The following is a 19,232-nucleotide window of genomic DNA, read 5'->3' on the forward strand; positions in this document are numbered from 1 at the left end:
CTCTGGACCACGTTCAATTGAGAAATTGACTTTTCCTTGAGAAGACCAAAGGCCGCATTCTCGGCTTGACGTGACATTTCCTTCGCATCTTCGACCGTGTAGGACAAATCTAATTAAGTGGATTGAGGACGAATACAATTATAATTCACCCAAAAGATAAAATAAAGCCAATTTATCACAGGAACCTTAAAAAAAAAAGAAAAAAAATGGGAGGAGGTGGATTTCCATTGGTCCGATCCACGTCATTTGCTTCTCGGAACTGAACCGAATTTAACCCATTCGTCCCAGCAGCCTATCAGCACGTGAAATCATCAAAAGGCGAAATGCAGTTTCATAGTTGACAATTTATTACATTCCAGCTTTTTATTTAATATTTTTAATGTGTTTTTTTTGGCTGTTGGCTTAAATAATTAAAAAAAATATCCATATAAAAAAAAAAAAAAAAGAAAAGTATATATGGCACTGAAATGAAGGAGTGGGATGAGGGAGCGGTCCCCTGCTGCCCTCCGTAGTGCTTGGGTGTTTTTTATCTAAGGGCTGACAAAATTACTGACCAAGAAAAAAAAAAAAAAGAAGGGGACAAAAAGGAGGTAGGAATGTGAGAAACTGGCCGCAGGTCTCCCCTTCCCCCTACGCCAAGACAAAATGAGCTCCCTGCTTAGGCCCGATGGTATAGAAATAAAAGCTGCCTATAGAAGGAAGATCGGATGATTTTTTTCTTCCATTGTCCCCTCGCCCTTACAATGAAAGTATCTGGCAGCCGCTCACCCCTCCCATGTGGAAAAGACATTAATATGCACGTCAAGCCGAAGCAAACCTGCATGCTAATGGGGATCCAGGCGTTAATCGTCAGCTATACGCCCCCTCCAAAAAAAATAAAATAAAGGAGGCAAGATGATGACGATAGGTTTTACAGGATTCTAGAAAGGGGAAATGGATGAAAACCAAAACAGGGGAGAAAAACAAACAAACCTGAAATTATGTAAAAGCCACATCCAGAGACACCTGCGTTCAACCTAGCAAAGTATGTGTCAAAAGCAGGCCTTAGTACCCGAAGGGCAGTGATAACGTGGCCCATTAAAAGCGCAAAAAATAAATAAAAAGCTGAAAAGGAAGGGGGTTGGAGAATGCTAAAACCCTGCAGCCAGAGAAACGGAAAAAAAAAAAAAAAAAACACCACTATGAAGCTCCCTTATCCCACAGACATCACCTCATCCAGTGCGACATATGAAAATGAAAAGCAGCAACCTTGGTTTAAAGGGAAAAGAAAAAAAAAAACTGTTCAAATGCAATAAAAAACAGCATCATAACACTGTTACCAACCTGGCGGCTGCTGGGGCACAGCAGTGACAGGGTTAACCAATGAAGGTGGGGAAGGAGCAGAAACCCCTTCACTTCCAGAGGGCATCGTGCCACATGGTCAACCATTTGCAATGTGCCATAAGGATATTCCAGTAGTAAAGGGGTTTGTGTATAACAGTAAACCATAGTCTTGTGCATACATATATACATACACATACATATATATAGGAGATCTTACAAGGGGCGTCCGATCAATGAGCCAAAGAACAGTATGGGGAAAACTTAGGGGGTATATGGTAACTTTTGGTGCAGGCGGGTGGTGTTGCACCCGTTGCTGTAACAGCCATTGACTAAGGCCAAAGCCTCTACTGAGGGCATTGGTTGGGGAGAGGCGACACGTAGATTTAAGTAGGAGGTGGGCCAGGGCTGGTTATGAGGCACAATGGAAGAGCAAAACTGGTCGTTGTAACAAATCAGTGATATTTGGTGTCACTATTTCTTTTTTTTGGGGGGGGAATTGATGATTATTTTAACTTAAGACCTTGTAAAAGAAAAAAGTAAAGACTAAATTAGCACCGGTAAGACTTTCTTAGTAATTGCCTCCCAAGGCCCAGCCGCCACCAATTAAATAGCACTTAGACAGGTTTCACTCTCGTGTGCCCCCCTGTAAACGTTGCTGGAAAAATAAAAATGGAGGGAATACCTGTTCATGCACATGCAACCTGTGGGAGATATGGGAAAGATAGAGATATATATATATATATATATTCTCTATGTCCCCTCCCCAGGTCAGCGGGAAGAACGAGATCCTCCAAACAAGTCCCTATTCTGCATGACCGGGGCCAACATGGGACACCACACCTAAATGCTGACGATTCCCTTTTATAAAAAAAAAAAAAAAAAAAAAAAAAAAAAAACAGAAGGCCCCCATGCCGTCCCCTTCACGGTTCCATATTACAAGGCATGGCAGAGTAAAAGACAGGTCCGAAAAGACCGTGCGCTCTCCAGGAGGTGAAGTACAGTACCATCCATAAACCTCCTCGTGCCACTGAGCTCAATAGCAGCCTACTGACTGGGAGAGATGTAATTCTTCTCATTAATCTTAATTACAATACATCAGTGGCAGGAGGAAAAAAAAAAGGTTAATTGGCCACAGGAAGGTGGCGCCAATGTAGACTATGTAATTGCCTTGTGTACTTCCCTTTTAAATGTGACGTACATTGTAATATGGAAGAAGTCTCCTAGATACTGCCTTCCCCATCCTCAACTTTTAGCTCAGTGGTGCAGCCTCATTTACAACAGGGATTCTGCATTTTTCCTACCCCTGACCCTCCCCAATCCCACACCCCCCAAACACCAGCAGTAATGGCCCCTACAATATTTACACGTGCTAGACCCCCCCCCCCATCCCTCCCACCCACTTTTTCACAATCCTTCCCTCCCTCCTCCCCCCATCCCGATCTTCTATTCCACCAAAAGATTGATTTCGCTGGCAAGAAGTTGGTTCATGTTAAAGATGGCGCTCTTGGTGAGGAGCTCCCTCTCGGTGGCAGTGTCAGGATCACTGTCCACAGAGCTGGAGCTGGCACTCATGCTGTCGCCAGGTTCGTGGTGATGGAGGAGAGGAGCAGGCACATCTACGCCAGAGCTGGAGGTGATGCCAGGCAGCTCAGGCTCGCTCGTCTCGCTTGCGCTGGACACGACGGAGAGGAGAGACATTCGTCTGGTCAGTCGACTTGGCAGAAGTGAAATGGCGTAGTCGGCCACCATGGAGGCTACGTCCATGTTGCATGCTTTGTCAAACGCGATGAAGCCCACGTTGGCATTCGCCTCACAGACGCAAAAAGAGCCGTCTTCTTTGGTGAGCAAATCGATGCCGCACACATCCATGCCCAAGATGTTGGAGACTTGAATGGCGAGTTGCTTGCCCTGCTCGCTCAGCGTGCACATCATCCCAATGCCTCCTGCGAAAAAAAAAAAAAAAGAAGAGTGAGGACATGAGGTTAGAAAAGCAGAAACATAAACAGCACATGTGATCAAGGGCACCACAAGAAAAAAAAAAAACATACATACAGACACACACACACACTGTATATCACACACACTGTATATCACACACACACACACTGTATATCACACACACTGTATATCACACACACACACTGTATATCACACACACACACACACACTGTATATCACACACACACACACACACTGTATATCACACACACACACACTGTATATCACACACACACACACTGTATATCACACACACACACTGTATAACACACACACACACACTGTATATCACACACACACACTGTATAACACACACTGTATATCACACACACTCACACACACTCACACACACACACACTCACACACACACTGTATATCACACACACACTGTATATTACACACACTGTATATTACACACAGTATATTACACACACACACTGTATATTACACACACACACACTGTATATTACACACACACACTGTATATTACACACACACACACATTACACACACGCATATATATTACACACACACATATTACACACACATATTACACACAACATCCTGCGCTCCCCTATACACTATTGCTACAGCTGCTATATTTGGCACCCGACGGGCTTCCAAAACCCTTCTAGACAGGACGCAATACATCCAAATGTCGGGTCACCCTATAGGGAGCAGGCTCAGGAAGCAACCATGCACTAAAAAAAAAGTGACTGGAGCGGGCTCTGATCACTGCAGGTTAGTACGTGTTTTGTCTCACCCCGTGCTGGAGTCACCATTACACTGCTCAGTACACCTGTATAATGTCCTCCATGTTGCTACATAAATGTGCTACATAGACAGCATAGCAAGAATCCCTCATGTCTGCATATGGCAGAGATGACAGGAGCTAATATCAAGACCAGAGGCATCTGATTATAATTAGAGCCTGTAGAGGGGAAATCTGGTGAAATAAGCAGGATATAGGCCAGAAATGGTGTTATTCCTCATGTATACACATTACATTTTATTCGGAAAGTCACATGAAGTGACAGGTTCTGTACACAAAGCTATTACTGATCGAGGGCAAAAAAAAATAAATAAAAGGATATATGGGACATAGCGGCTCGTCTGTATACCTAGCGAGCAGTTGCTCTGCATCCTTCCATCCGTTGAGCATCTTAGCATGGTGCCAATCACACGGCCGCCGACTACGATGACTCTCACGTCCCGTCCATGCGACTCTTCCACATATTTCTGGAACAGGTAGGGGGCTTCATGTCGGATGAGATGAGTCAGGTCGGACAGGTGGTGCTTGTCCCGGGCCAAAAACACAGCCTTACCTATAAGCAGAATATAGGTGACACTTCTATACGCTGAGTAACATGCATGGTGCAATATCGTACACAACCGGCCACACTGCTGGCAGCGACTCACCTCGATGTCCCCGGGTGTTCTTCACCACCATAGGAAATTCCAGAACGTCTGCCTCATCGATCATTTTTGAGAAGTTATCATGACCACCTGTGGATCAAAACAGTTGCATCAGTAAGAAAAAAAAAAGTAAATGATGGCTTGCACCTCTTTCCATAACTGCAAAATCGCCAAAGCAAGACCCTCACCATAAGAAAAGGTATCCGGCAGCGGCACGCCGTGCCCGGCGAGTTCCTGAAACGTCCAGAACTTGTTGACACAATTGAGAATGGCTTGTGGTCGATTCATCAGTCGACAACCCATCTTCTCCAAGTGCCTGAGGACGGTGATATCGCTGTCACTTTGCACCCAGGGAGTGGGAACGCGGACCACCACCACCTGGGGATACGAAGTGATGAACTCTCCATTCACACGGAGACCTGAAAAGATAGAACAGACAGATGAAAAAAAATATAAATCAGGGGTAAAATAAATAAATCATGGATTGTTTAGGCCTGTGGGACATTCGCCAATGTTCATACACATCTCGACACCTTGATGTTATGGCACAAAGCCCACCGGAAGCTGCACAAAAACCTACTGCTGCTGCGCCCTAGTGACGACAGGCGAAACCTAAAATTATCAAAAATTGTTCCCGCTTATAAAGAGGTGTCATGAAGATGGTCTAAGACGAGGTTAACCTTTGCTTAATAGGAAGAAAACTAGGACAGGAAACAACGACGCTGATGAAAACAAGCACGAGTTACGAGTTCACCTTCTGGGGCCGACTGACGTGTCCTGATTTTTTTTGTTGGAATGTTGGACGGGAAAGACACAAATAGATATTTCCCACGGTGGGAAGTGACGCTAGTAAACTTACACGCTGCTCATGGGGAAGGGATGAGTAGTGGAGAAAACGGACAGTAAACATTCGAAACAAAACATCATGTGACAACCAGGGAAGTTAAAAGGAGCTGTTCAAAATGTTCACCCTTTACACGCACATCGCTTTTGTAATTGGGTCTCCTGAAATATTTTGCAGTTTGCCTCCTATATCTTTCATGTATGGCTGGTGCAGAATGAGTTAACTGAGAACTCCGTTAGCGAGGTCATTCTGAGGGTCCGGTGGGAGTGTAGTTTGTTTTTTGAGCTCCTCAGCCGATTCATTAACCACAGACCACAACAAAGTTGAATGTGCAGGAAACAGAATGTAAAAAGCAAAATTCTGCAAAAGCTAAAATAAATTAACGAAAAATTGTAAAAATTACAAAAGTCCCCAGGGAAGTGGACACTCCCTTTAAAAGGGCGAGTCTTCCAGAGAGGAGCACACAGATTCATCTAATTGGTATATATTACCGTGTACAGTCAGCCAAAGGGGCTGCCCGACTCCAGTGGCAGAGGCCTAGCGCTCCTAGTGGGGGGCTACCAACTAGATGTCCCGGGAGGTAGTGGAGTCCGCAGGGCTCTGGTCCGGCTGCCAAAACACTGACCAAGGTCCTGTGAACTGTTCAGCTCCAACATGGCGGCTTAGGTAACATGCTGCGGCTCAGTGTTCTCCATTAACAGCCCAGGAGGTCTCATGTGCGTGTTTGTGGTCGGATTCCACAAGTCTCATGATATATTATCTCATCCATAGGAAATCCAGCGAGAAAGCGACTGCTTGGTCAGCAAGGGGAACAGGAAAACATAATAGAGAGGACACCGGCCCATAAGCTGATTCACACCCGCCCATACAAACAAGGTCCGCCACAAAGCACCGCCATCACCTCGGGCCCTGCTGGGGGCTAAGCCGCTCATTGTTACCGTGACCTTTACTACTCTGCCCACCCTGCGCCTCTCACGCCACCACGATGGTCAGTCAATGCACCCCTAGATAATAGGAGAGTGCGCGTCTGGTTACAGCGCGTTTCGCACATCTGCAGCATTGCTGGCGCTGGACAGACGGGAGCTGAGGGAAGCGGACGACGCCGGAAGGTGCTAGGAATGCAGATTGAGAGTCGGGTTTCTAGAAGCCAAAGAAATTCTTGAGTGGACAGAAAAAAAATGCTATAGACAGGAGAGAGGATGAAGAGCTGACACTGCTAAAACCAGCACTGCGAGCCCTCTGTCTTAAAGGGGAAATGCACTTCTAGCAGACAGGACAGGGAGGGATAAAATCTAGTGGGGGTGCTAAACAAAAAGGGTCAGGAAACTTTCAGACTTTAATAAGACTCCACTTTGCCCCCTGTAACCACCCGCCTCACCCACAGCCTCAGTTAATCTGTAAGTGAATCCAATGTATGAACTACAAACACTGACCCTCACACCAGACGCTGCGCAGCCATAAACCGGGCCAAACACTAAACACATGATTATAGCAGCGCGGCCTCATCTGGAGGCTGCGGGGAGACTCTCCAGCCCCCTGCGACACATCATCTGGTAGGAAGTTTACATGACAGAGAGGGGCCGCTCCTCGCTCCTGTCTGGTGATGCTTATCCCCTCCACCCCCCACACATTTTCCACTGCGCCGTACAAATGGCTGCATTTCATAAACCGCAAAACGCTGCCAAGTGGGAAAAACACCAGGATGCCAGAAACCAGTGTCAAAGTAGTGTGCGAGGACCGGACTGCAAAGACGGCGGCTCTAGGACATGTGATGATCATTCTTCTCAACTTCATCAGCCTCGATTCCTTAAAATAGTCCTATAAGACGATGGGTCAGTTCAGTGCAGCTTCGTGACAGACAGGTGAGTATATACCCAGCAGAATACAGGCTGTCTGCGTGCCGCACAGGGAACCGTGCTTTTATGCTCGGGGTCAGAGCTTTAGGCGTGGGCGACCAGTGACTAATTGCAGCCCAGACCCCTGAGCCTATACTTGTTACAAGAAGCTGTATGGAGCGGGCTCAAGAGCGGTGCCTGCAGCAGATGTCTGATTTCTTACACATCAGCAGTCAGGGATGAGCTACAATCGCGCCGTCAACCACCGCACTGCAGCCGTCAACCACCGCACTGCAGCCGTCAACCACCGCACTGCAGCCGTCAACCACCGACACTCCGCTCCTGCAATCACAGACACTCCGCTCCTGCAATCACAAGGAGCCGGTGGCTTACCACAGCAGTTGGTGACCCGCTGAAGGTCCCCATGGCTGCCATCTTAGGCCTGTCCTCAGCCAGAGGTGATGGGCAATTCTACTAAATAATGCAATATTACAGTATATTGTAGAAATTACAGGTTCAAGTGCCATAAGGGGCTTATCCCCTTTCAGACAATGCTCTACCCCCGCTGCAGGTAAACACAGGCTGCACTGTACTCATCGTCCCCAGGTCCACCGGCAAGCCTCCGCTGTTCCTGCCAGTGTCTGGCATTGGATCCAGTGTTTCCTACGTGGCAGCCAGTTATAGCTCAGCCCATATGGAAAGAACACCCCTAGCAGGTTAGGCATTGCAGAGTTTGTTCTATTTTTTGTCTCTTATATGGGAACGGGAAAGGAATCATTTACAAAGCATAACATCCCACAGACAAAGGAAAAAAATAAATAAAAAATAAAAGAACAATGTGTGCTTGGGTTTTAATTGTGAATATCAGTAGATAAGAGATGGGGGAGGGATGTGTCAAGATAAGTTACCGCAAACAGCAACAACTGATAAGGCCACATTGCAGCAATATCCCCGAGGTGTGTGCGGCCACCAGAAGGCCACGCAGAGTGGTCACACCATGACTAATCAACGCATTCCTCCAGTAAAGTGGAAAGAGCAGGAAATGCAGAGAACTATCCCAAGCCGCCATATTACCGACCGGCCCAATATACACCACATGAACCCCGGGGGTTACGGAGAAATACTGAGCACCGGCCGGTGGGGAGTGGGGGGCACCGCTCGCATTGAACGCTACTGATCCCACGATCCGTCTTACCTAGGTTTCCTTGCTCGATGGTCAGGACCACCTCGTCCATGAGCAGATAGCGGAACTCAAGGTCTTCTTCACAGCATTTGGTTTTGAGCGCACGGTGGATCTCCTGCTGGGGGTAGTCGTCCTTTATCCTTCGGTCAGTCAGAAACCAGAGACGGCCATTGGAGCTGCACATTTTCACAGGCCTGGAGGGGATAGAGATGAGTGCGCTCCCTAGGTGAGTGGTCTGCAGGAGGAGAAGGAAAAAAAATATATATGGGAGAGGACTTTGTTTTAAAACACAGAACTACAGAGAAAAATGTGCAAAAGCTACCACCCCCAACATCTGCCTCCAGCAGAAGGTACAACATGGCCGTCGTGTCTTGGACACGTCTACTTGGGCGAATGCTCCCCCCCAGTCTTCCTATACATATACCGCAGGAGGCCAACAAATGTGCAGCTGCGTATGATCTAGTGCTCCCTGTTATCAGCCATGTCTGGCCAGTTGTAGTCCGAGTACACAGATGACCGATGTTAGCCGCTCCTATAACACTGCTGCACTTTCCTCATACTAAGGTGTCTATTTCAATTGGCCTTAAAGGGATTGTCCAGATGTATGGGTTTTTTTTTAGATGAACGGACCCAAGATTGCAGCAGGTGGAACATACTCATCTGTAAGCAGAAAGACCAGCAGAGGACAGCGGGAGGTAGAAGAGTGACAGGGGAGGAACCTGCTGAAATTCGACATGCCCGATCATCAGTCCCATACACAGATGGGCAATTAATCTCCAGTCCCATACACAGATGGGCAATGAATCTCCAACACCCAGCGATCCGTGATCGGCTTAGTACTAGGATTTTATGGAAATATTTTCAACGGGTTAACAGTGGGTGACATCAAATGGGAAGAAGTTGTGTAATTGCGTTAGCACGATGCCGGTATATCCCCGGCAGCAGAGGCCGCAGATGTCCAGGTACGGTACATTAACCATCCGGTAACCGCACACAGGCAGACAAGTCATGGTGCGTGGCATAAAGACGTCCCTCTACAGGGACAGAGGTATTAAGTTCCCCCTGGCTCGGCACCACCCTCCCGGAGACGCAGGCTGGCAGTGCTGACGCAGCTCGGCTTCTACATCCCCCCTCCCTCAGCTGCAGACGCAGCCGGCAGACAATAGACTTAGTGTAATGTTACACGGCAGCCACATGCCGCCCTCCCCCCTCCATCCTGCAACCTGGAGAGCTGCACAAAAGAGATGCAGGGGAGAAACGCTGGCTCCAGCCCCCTCTGCCCAAATACTCAGAGGAGAAGCCCCACCCCGCCGCCAGACACGCTCTCGGCCACCATTACTCACATGTACTGAGCACAGATTCCCGGTGTGGCGGCATCCATCGCCATCTGGTTTGGCGCCTTTCCGTGTACAAAAAAAAAAAAAAGATGAAGGTGCAGTTGGCCCCTTCCCGTCAGCGCCACTAAAGGGAAAAGACGACTAATCCCAGCAGCACACAGAGGGTTAATGTGCACCCAGCTGGACGCAAGTCACAGATGATAGGGAAGGGGGGAAAAAAAAACCTGCCATGTCGTATGCACCCGCGCCTCATTCACTCGCAGACCGGATGCGTCACTTTAACCCTTTCCTGCCAGACATCATACACCATATGCTAGCCGTGTGGTCCCTATATAATGGGGCTGTACCCCACGATGGCGGACCGGAGGGCTACACGCAGCTCTCGGCGGGGTTGGCGCCTGCATTTGGAAGTAATTCAAGGCTTGTATGTGACACGTGCCGGAGGCCGGAGCGGAGAGACGTCATCTGCTCTGCCGGTTATGGGAGGATGCCGCGCTGGAGAAGCGGCCGGAGGGTGCAGACAGGGTGTGCCACCGAGGGCCGGCCAATAAGCCTCCGGGCAGACGGGCACCGCATACAACAAGCATGCATGACATCATGAAACCGCTACTGTGGACGCCTAATGTGCGACCCCCGGGGGTCAAAGGGGGCAATGGTCAGCAGTATTCATCTCCACGGCTCATCCAATCTCCTAGAGGTGAGATCATTGCATCCGACGTACAGTCTCTAGTCTATTAGGAGACATCTATTGCTCCCTGTTATCAGCCAGTCTTAGAATTTTCAGTCTATTGGCCACAAACCGCAAAACCGTCACCAATACTGGACTATTGAGGGGAATATATTTGCAGATATTGCCTCTATCGCTGCTCCAGCACGTCTCCTCCTTTAATGGAGGCTGAATGACCACCTCAACCGTGAAACCTCCTTGGAGTGCAAGACCCCCAGAATACCCTGGGAGACTATATGTGTATTCACTGGGGCGGCCACTACAGGGCAAATGAAGCATTGCATGAGGCCACTGGCGTGAGAGCTGATCGGGTCCTCCAAGGCCTCGACCTTCATCATTCTCCACTGTGGCTCAAAAACGGAGCGGGCCTAAGTTTGAGAAGGGGCACATTGGGGCCCAATCGGTTTGGAAAATAATCTGCAGACATCTCAGAAGCAGAAGACAGCACAGCAATCTGATAATGGCGACTAGTGTCATGGTGACTACCCGATTAGAGGACCCCACTGCTGGGACCCCCATGATCATGTTATCAGAGGACTCACATCACTGCCCGTGTACAGAGCAGACGCAGGCAATAATTACAGCTGAGCCCCGCTGACTGCATGTATTCATTATGACAGAAAAATCAGAAAGCCCCCCTGGTATCCAGTTTTCATACAGGCGGCTGCTTGCTGGAAAATGGAGCGACGGCCTCAGACTGCCTAAGTTTAGCTCCAAATCCGAAAAACATGTGCGAGCCAGCAGGAAATAGGAGTCAGTCAGCAGAGCCACCAACACCGCCGTGTGGACAGGAGCCACGTACGGCCAACACGCCACCCTCCGCCTTCTCCTGACACCGGGTCTGCAGCACAAATATAAAGACGGATTATGTAATGATTTCTTAGAAGACCGGTATCATCACTGATCAAATCCAGGACCCCACAACCATCCCCAGGTGTTGGAAAGAAAAGACCTGCAGCCTTTTCAGCATCCATTGGCAGTCACCTTGCTTTCCATTGACTCATTTCAGAAGACAAATAGCAAATGTGCTGCCAGCTCTGCCCTGAAGTCTAAGCAGAGCTGCGTCCATCCTTGTCAGACAGAAGGGTGAGGAAGGGAAGAAAGTATCCAAGTGTTCAGGGAGGGTAGACTGCGCCGGCTACAGAGGGAGGAAAGCACAGACTGCAGAAGAGAATCCATGGCAGACTCTGCAGGGGGAGGGAAATTGTACATATAGGGGAATTAAAAATAAAAAATCCCTGGTGTGCTATGATGGGGAATGATTGACAGCAGCCCCCAGAAATCAAATCTAAACTATATTCCTGTCTGGAGCTGGTTGTAAAATACTTATCAGGAGCTGAAAGTGAAGGACAAACGTAGTGTAACTTTTGTACTTCAAGGTAACCACTAATATATGTAAAGGTCATCCTCCCTCCCGCCTTAGATTTATGACCCATGAAGTCCATGTTGCATAGTGCCGGGGCCTTCCCTCCATTACCCACTCACATAGCCGTGGCCTCGCTGTGGTGCTCGCTCATGTGCAGATGCTCAGGAAGTCACATCTAGAACGTGCCAGCCTCGCTGGCTGTCATGTCAGTAGTTTATACAAGTTGTGGCCGCACCTCTGAGCCCGAGGCGCAGAGGAGCCCAGAATTGGCCAAATGTTACACACAGCGTCATACACATCAATGAACCTCAATTAGAATGCTACACGAATACACCCAGCGCTTACTACACAGACCGGTCGCCATACACTCTGTCACATGACTTCCACTTCACAAGGATCTGACAGACAGCTGCAACAAAAAGCTGCTCAGAGAGACCCCCGCCCACTCAGATCCCCCCATTATTGCATGTCAGTCATAAAGGACCTAGTCCTATCTAGAGAGGTGGGATCTCTCCATCCACTTTTATGGCAGTCATGCAAAGATTTACAGGACCCTGGATCAACAGCGACCATAGCACCGAGACCAACCTCATACCTACATCCCTGGCACCCCATCATTATTAGCGCCCAGCGTCAGTGCCAATCATGACGGCACCTTGGGTGTACTAATCAGGCGCAGCGCCAATGGGGTGCCAGCGAGTAGGAGCAGGGTAACAGGACTGCTGACCTGAGAACTTTGAACCCTTAGCTCCCATGGAAGTGGATGAATATTGCGAAGTATGCCCTTCCACCTCTCCACTCCCAGTAGTACGAGGCCAGGGACTGACTAATGCTGCTGGTTCCTATGATAATCGACAGCAGGAAATCTGCAATCTACGGCACCCCAGCTGTTGAGAAACTACAACTCCCAGCATGACTGTGGCCGCCGGGGAGTGCTGAGAGTTACAGTTTCCCAACAGATGAAGTGCAGAAGGTTGCTGACCCCTGTGGCATGAGCAAATACGGGTCACGTCACTTCACCTCCGCTCCATTTTTGGGCTGGAACGAGGATGGTAAATTTAGCTTCTAGAAAAAGCTGCGTTGCTTTTCTCCAAGTATATTTTGTGAAATATTTCCAGGTATTTTCAGTCTAGAACCTTCTAACAACTGCTTCCCTTCCCAACCCCCGGGCCGCATCTTATCTGCAGCAGCTGTCAGACTCGAGGTCACGCAGACTATCCCCATCTGTAATAACCCTCCGCAGAGCATTGGTGGCAGTCGCTTCGGGGATTTAAGAAAACTAGAGAGTCGATATACGCAGCAGAGCCGGATGGGAGGAACACGTCACCGTATGGCTACACCGAGGCCTCAGGATTCTGTAACTAAGCAAATAACCGCTCACAAAGCGAGACCACGGGCAGAGGATTTACTGCAGATATGTAAAACTACTGGTGCAGCACGCTCGCTACAGGCACACGGATCTGTACGGGAAAGGAGACGCCTGTAACTGCTTATGTCGTACCAAATACCGTTACCCCATATGGGGATATTAAAGGGGCAGCAAGATTCCGTATTGCCTGCATGGATGGATCGGTTCGTCCAAGGCAAGAGCGCCCTTCCGACTGACTCCATGACATCCCAATCCACTTCTAAACTGAAGGTCCAGAGCCAACAACCTTATAAAAGGGGTTCTCCAGCACCTATTCTGCATGGGGAGGGGAGAGGCGCTGCTGACATGGCTTTGACAGCCAGATGCCACATCTCCTGCACCACATAAGATAGTACCAGGCAGGCAGCCATTTTTTCAGATCCTCACCGATGACTTCGGAGGGACTGGGGTGGGGTCATACCAAGCAATGAACTGGTTGCACTGGCTATCACAGGGTGTGCAATTCTGTACCAAACTATTGAAGTGAGTAGACCACCCGAAATATGATGGCTTGAAACCAACATCCTCAAATTCAAGAGATTCCCATTACTACCAGTCCGCTGCTCACTGGCTGACAGCGATAATTAAGCATCGGTACATGGGGCCCTGTCCCAGATGACTGGATGATCAGGGGCTCGTTTGCTTCCATGAAACGGCCCATGTGAACGATTTGCAGGTTACATGGAGTACAAGACACTTACTATGAGCTGCGGACGACGGCGGGCCGCTTGAAGAATCTCGGTGTAGATCGTCCGGTAACCCCTATGGAAATCAGAATAGGACATTACCATCAGCACGTTACACTGTAACCAGTAATTGGGGCACTGGATACATTTGTATGAAGTAACCTAAATAAAAGATACAACGTATTATTAACCCCACAGTAAATATGATGGCAGATAATTGCATCCGAGGCGGCTGCCACCGCTCCTATCGGTCGCCGCTTATCTCCAGACGTCGGCTCCAGCGTCGGATCCATAGGGTGCGTATTATGTCTCCTTAAAATGTCAAGATTACGCTCACAGACATCAGACCAGACACGGTTCAGTCAACATCCCAAGTGACCTTCAGAGCAGAGATCTGTGAATTCTGTATCCTCTAGGGCCATTCAGCAGCTTCAAAACTACAACTCCTAGCAGGCAGGGGGGAGTAGTGGTCTGGTAACCTCTGGAGAAGGCGGCTTATTGGGATGACAGGGCATGCTGGGAGTTGTAGTTTCACAGCTATGCCACAGCAATAGGCTTCTTAAAAGGTAATGCCTTAAATGGCTATGAAAGAAGCCTCCATCCTGATGAAGAGGCTTCACTCCCCCTTAAGGAGGCCACTATTGTAGCCACATTCAGCTTATTCTTGGGTCTACAAAATGACCAACAGATTAATGGCCGATACCGATTGGCATCATGACTATGCATCATCTGGCCATCCAGACTCCAGACACATGGAGCAGGCAGATCAGGATGAACAGCGTTAAAGGTGTCATGCAGCAGTCACTTCTGCAACGGGAAGGACCTTGTGCACCTATTAAGATTAAAAAGGATGCATGCATCTGTGTTGTACTTACACCCCAGAAAGGTACCGGGATGAGCAGGAGCATCGCTGTAACCCACAGCCGCCCCGGTACAACCAGTCACCCCACTGGTTTCCTTATGCAATCTCTCTCCAACCCTTCATTTCCCGCAGCTCAGAGTGGTCCCTATGGATGGAACGTCCGCTGCAGGTTGGTCATTGGTCTCCTGAACATTCCCCCTTTCTCTTCACACGTGAACTATACACAGGCATATATTATATATAGTGGCAACGTGAACGATTCTGTGCCATCTCTGATGAGGTATACGACAACTAAGGCCCCAACGTACGAGAGGAAAAGGAGGCAGCAGCCGAAACAAGAGCCCTACATATCACGATATTTCATCGTGGAGACGCTCCAGGAAATCACCTTGCACATCTATGGAAATTGAAGGCTTGTAAGTAGTATCCCTGGCCTGCCCCCTCCCTTATCGAAACGGTGGCAGCAAAAGTGGCAGATAAACGTCAGAGCCGACCTTAAAGGCCACAGAGTCTCCGAGCAGCAGCATATGAAAAAATATGTCAATTTCCTACATCTATGACTGTACATGTCTGCAGACTCTGAGTCACCCCCCTGGTGACCACCATTAGATCCATTCATGTGGCATCTTCCCACTAGCACCCATTACTCTACTGCTCAGACCAGCGATCTCCAGTTGCTTTTTTTTTTTTTTTAACATATCCCTGACAGTCAGGAAATGCTGGGAATTGTAGTCATATAATAGCTGGAGTAGTGTGGGCTATTCTATAGGTACACCTATTCGCGCCAGCTGGGCCGACGCCATCAGTATATTCCAATAACTCATTCTCGCCAGGAAAGTGACCCCCCCCCCCCCCCCCCCCCATGATGGGCATCACCAAAAATCCAGAGACCCTGGAGCTCTGGGGTACTAACAGCCCCTCAAAAAATGCTGCACTGGATGCCATTTGAGGCTATGTGCACACGTTGCAGATTTTGCTGCAGATCCGCAGCAGTTTTCCATGCGTTGTACAGTACCATGTATGGAAAACAATCCACAGTACACATGCTGCGGAGAATACCACGCGGAAACACTTGTTTTTTCCACAGCATGTCAATTCTTTGTGCCGATTCCGCAGCGATTTACACCAACTCCATAATAAAAATCCACGGGTGGAATCAGCACAAAACCTCAGTAAATCCACAGTGCGGTTTACCTGCGGATTTACCAAAACCAGTGCGGAAAAATCCGCATACCATCCCGCAACATGTGCACATAGCCTTATACGGCCATACACAGCGACAACATGGGCACAACACGCAATTCCAATCACCATCCATATACAACCCAGCTATGCCCCCTCCCAGATGACGCTGCCACCCCCAGTGCCAGACGCCACGTCTGTCTAGTAAATGTTCAGCGGCTGCCATCCATACGCTCACCCACCTCGCCGGCATCCATGGTGGCCTAGAGGTCGTGCCAGTCTAGCTCATCCCTCCCCTACATAAAATGCCGGTCACTGTATCCTCCGATTTAGATCACATATGATTTTTAAGATTTCCCTTATAAAGCACCCCACCCCAATCCCCCAAAAAATCAGCGGTGATGCTTCATCTGCTGTAACACCGCCACATCAGCTTCAAAATAAGATGCCGTGGACACATCACCCCTCCACAGCCTTCACCCCCATGGCACCCCAGCACATCACCCCTCCAGCTCCGCAGCCTTCACCCCATGGCACCCCTGCACATCACCCTTCCAGCTAAGCAGCCTTCACCCCATGGCACCCCTGCACATCACCCTTCCAGCTAAGCAGCCTTCACCCCATGGCACCCCTGCACATCACCCTTCCAGCTCCGCAGCCTTCACCCCATGGCACCCCCGCACATCACCCCTCCAGCTCCGCAGCCTTCACCCCATGGCACCCCCGCACATCACCCCTCCAGCTCCGCAGCCGTGGACACATCACCCCTCCACAGCCTTCACCCCCATGGCACCCCTGCACATCACCCCTCCAGCTCCGCAGCCTTCACCCCATGGCACCCCCACACATCACCCCTCCAGCTCCGCAGCCTTCACCCCGTGGCACCCCCACACATCACCCCTCCAGCTCCGCAGCCTTCACCCCGTGGCACCCCCACACATCACCCCTCCAGCTCCGCAGCCTTCACCCCGTGGCACCCCCGCACATCACCCCTCCAGCTCCGCAGCCTTCACCCCGTGGCACCCCCGCACATCACCCCTCCAGCTCCGCAGCCTTCACCCCGTGGCACCCCCGCACATCACCCCTCCAGCTCCGCAGCCTTCACCCCGTGGCACCCCCGCACATCACCCCTCCAGCTCCGCAGCCTTCACCCCGTGGCACCCCCGCACATCACCCCTCCAGCCTTCACCCCGTGGCACCCCCGCACATCACCCCTCCAGCTCCGCAGCCTTCACCCCGTGGCACCTCTGCACATCACCCCTCCAGCCTTCACCCCGTGGCACCCCCGCACATCACCCCTCCAGCTCCGCAGCCTTCACCCCGTGGCACCCCCGCACATCACCCCTCCAGCTCCCCAGCCTTCACCCCGTGGCACCCCCGCACATCACCCCTCCAGCCTTCACCCCGTGGCACCCCCGCACATCACCCCTCCAGCTCCGCAGCCTTCACCCCGTGGCACCCCTACACATCACACCAGGGAGGGCACATCACCCCTCCAGCTCCGCAGCCTTCACCCCGTGGCACCCCTGCACATCACCCCTCCAGCTCCACAGCCTTCACCCCGTGGCACCCCTACACATCACACCAGGGAGGGCACATCACCCCTCCAGCTCCAGAGCGTTCACCCCATGGCACCACTACACATCACCTCTCCAGCTCCGCAGCCTTCACCCCGTGGCACCACTACACATCACCCACCAGGGGAACCACCCTCCATGTCCCACCCTCAGCCCCAGGGGCACTCCCCTCGTGTCCCACTAGTAGACCCCTCCCTTACATTTGACACCTGTCACCCCCCTCACTTCACACCTTCATCGCCCCAGGTAGCCCTCTCCCACATATTTCACACCAGTACCCCTCTGCCACATCCCCATCACCCCAGGTAACCCTGTTGCATTTATTTCCCACCCCTCCTCACCAGTGTCCTGAGACCCCCGCAGTGCCAGCCTTATGCCCCGGGAATACCATCTGCTATGCAGCATTTCCTTTCTACAACCACCCCTTTAACACCGATCCCTTTAAATGTCGAGACACGAGGCAGGATAAAACAGAAGAGCTAGAGATCCCACAGTCCTCCACCTCCCCCATAGATCAGCTGAGACCACCTTAATGACAGCCCCTCCCCCAGCACCGCAGACACGATCGGCTCATCCCGCTCCACATCGGCCGATCTCATCACGACGGCCGCGTGCAGCCGACCAGTCGCATCCTCCATCTCCGCAGTCATCGCCCCCTCCCCCAGTGCCGGCGCCCCCCGGCCTCACAATGCCGCCCGCCATCCTCCCGCTCCGCCGTATACTCACACAGGCGCCTTCCTAACGACGTTGTCTTTGTTATGTCTGAAGCGGGGATGAGCACAATGCGGCAACACAAAGGAGCGGCACGTAGAGCGCACGACACAGACGAGAGCCGGCCGGACGTGCCTCCCCCTGGGCGGGCTGGGATACGGGCGGACACCCCGCGCCGCCGGAGCAGCTAGGACGAGATGACTGAGATCCCCCAGAACACACGCAGCTCCGCACAGACACGTCCGCACTCCACGCCACACTCACACCGACTGAACGACAGTCAGCACACGCTGCAACACTCGGCCACTCCCACACACACCAACCGCCGACGTTCTATTGGCGGAAAGCTACTCTGAGCGCCGCCCATTGGCTGGAACCAGATTGGCGGGAAAGGAGGAGAAAAGAATACTTGGGATGAGACGCGTGGGAGGGGGAGAGGGGAAGTGAGTGACGGAGGGTGCGGCAGTATAGCGAGCTCTGATTGGACGAGGCATTAGGGGGAGGCGGATCCTTGTCTTTTTACATCTTCTTCCTCACCTCTTGGGGGTTTCTGATGACGTAAGCAGGGGCCTCCCCGTATATAAAAGCAGCGCGGTGGGCGGGAAAAGCCACAAGGTTTAGGGGGAGTGATGGATTCTGACTAGAAATATGTAAATAAAAAAACTATCCAAGTATTCTGGTGAGCGGTTGAGCAGGGCCTGCCAAGTGCAGGGCTGGGAGTGTGAGCTCCATGTGAGTCATTCATTCGGTGCCAATCTGCAGCAGTCATAATAAACC

The 19,232-nt window shown here is 50.6% G+C and overlaps 1 protein-coding gene across 1 annotated transcript; it reads right to left on the reverse strand.

The window, feature by feature from the left end:
- Positions 1-324: 324 nt before the first annotated feature.
- On the reverse strand, positions 325-18,772 carry RIMKLB (ribosomal modification protein rimK like family member B). The gene is made up of 7 exons (XM_077258147.1): positions 18,471-18,772; positions 14,139-14,199; positions 8,612-8,834; positions 4,926-5,156; positions 4,741-4,827; positions 4,443-4,646; positions 325-3,266 (listed from the first exon to the last, which is right to left on the reverse strand). The coding sequence occupies exons 3-7, from the start codon at positions 8,781-8,783 to the stop codon at positions 2,767-2,769; spliced, it is 1,194 nt and encodes a 397-aa protein (XP_077114262.1). The 5' UTR covers positions 8,784-8,834; positions 14,139-14,199; positions 18,471-18,772; the 3' UTR covers positions 325-2,766.
- Positions 18,773-19,232: the final 460 nt, after the last annotated feature.

This window comes from Ranitomeya variabilis, chromosome 4, assembly GCF_051348905.1.
Source record: "Ranitomeya variabilis isolate aRanVar5 chromosome 4, aRanVar5.hap1, whole genome shotgun sequence".
Lineage (NCBI taxonomy): Eukaryota > Metazoa > Chordata > Amphibia > Anura > Dendrobatidae > Ranitomeya > Ranitomeya variabilis.

Excerpts from the sequence above, each read along its gene's own strand:
- RIMKLB (XM_077258147.1), bottom strand. The coding sequence starts at position 8,783 with ATGTGCAGCTCCAATGGCCGTCTCTGGTTTCTGACTGACCGAAGGATA. Across the intron at positions 4,828-4,925 it reads GCCGGATACCTTTTCTTATG|GTGGTCATGATAACTTCTCA; the intron begins GTGAGGGTCTTG and ends TTTGATCCACAG. Across the intron at positions 3,267-4,442 it reads GCAGAGCAACTGCTCGCTAG|GAGGCATTGGGATGATGTGC; the intron begins GTATACAGACGA and ends TTTTTTTCGCAG.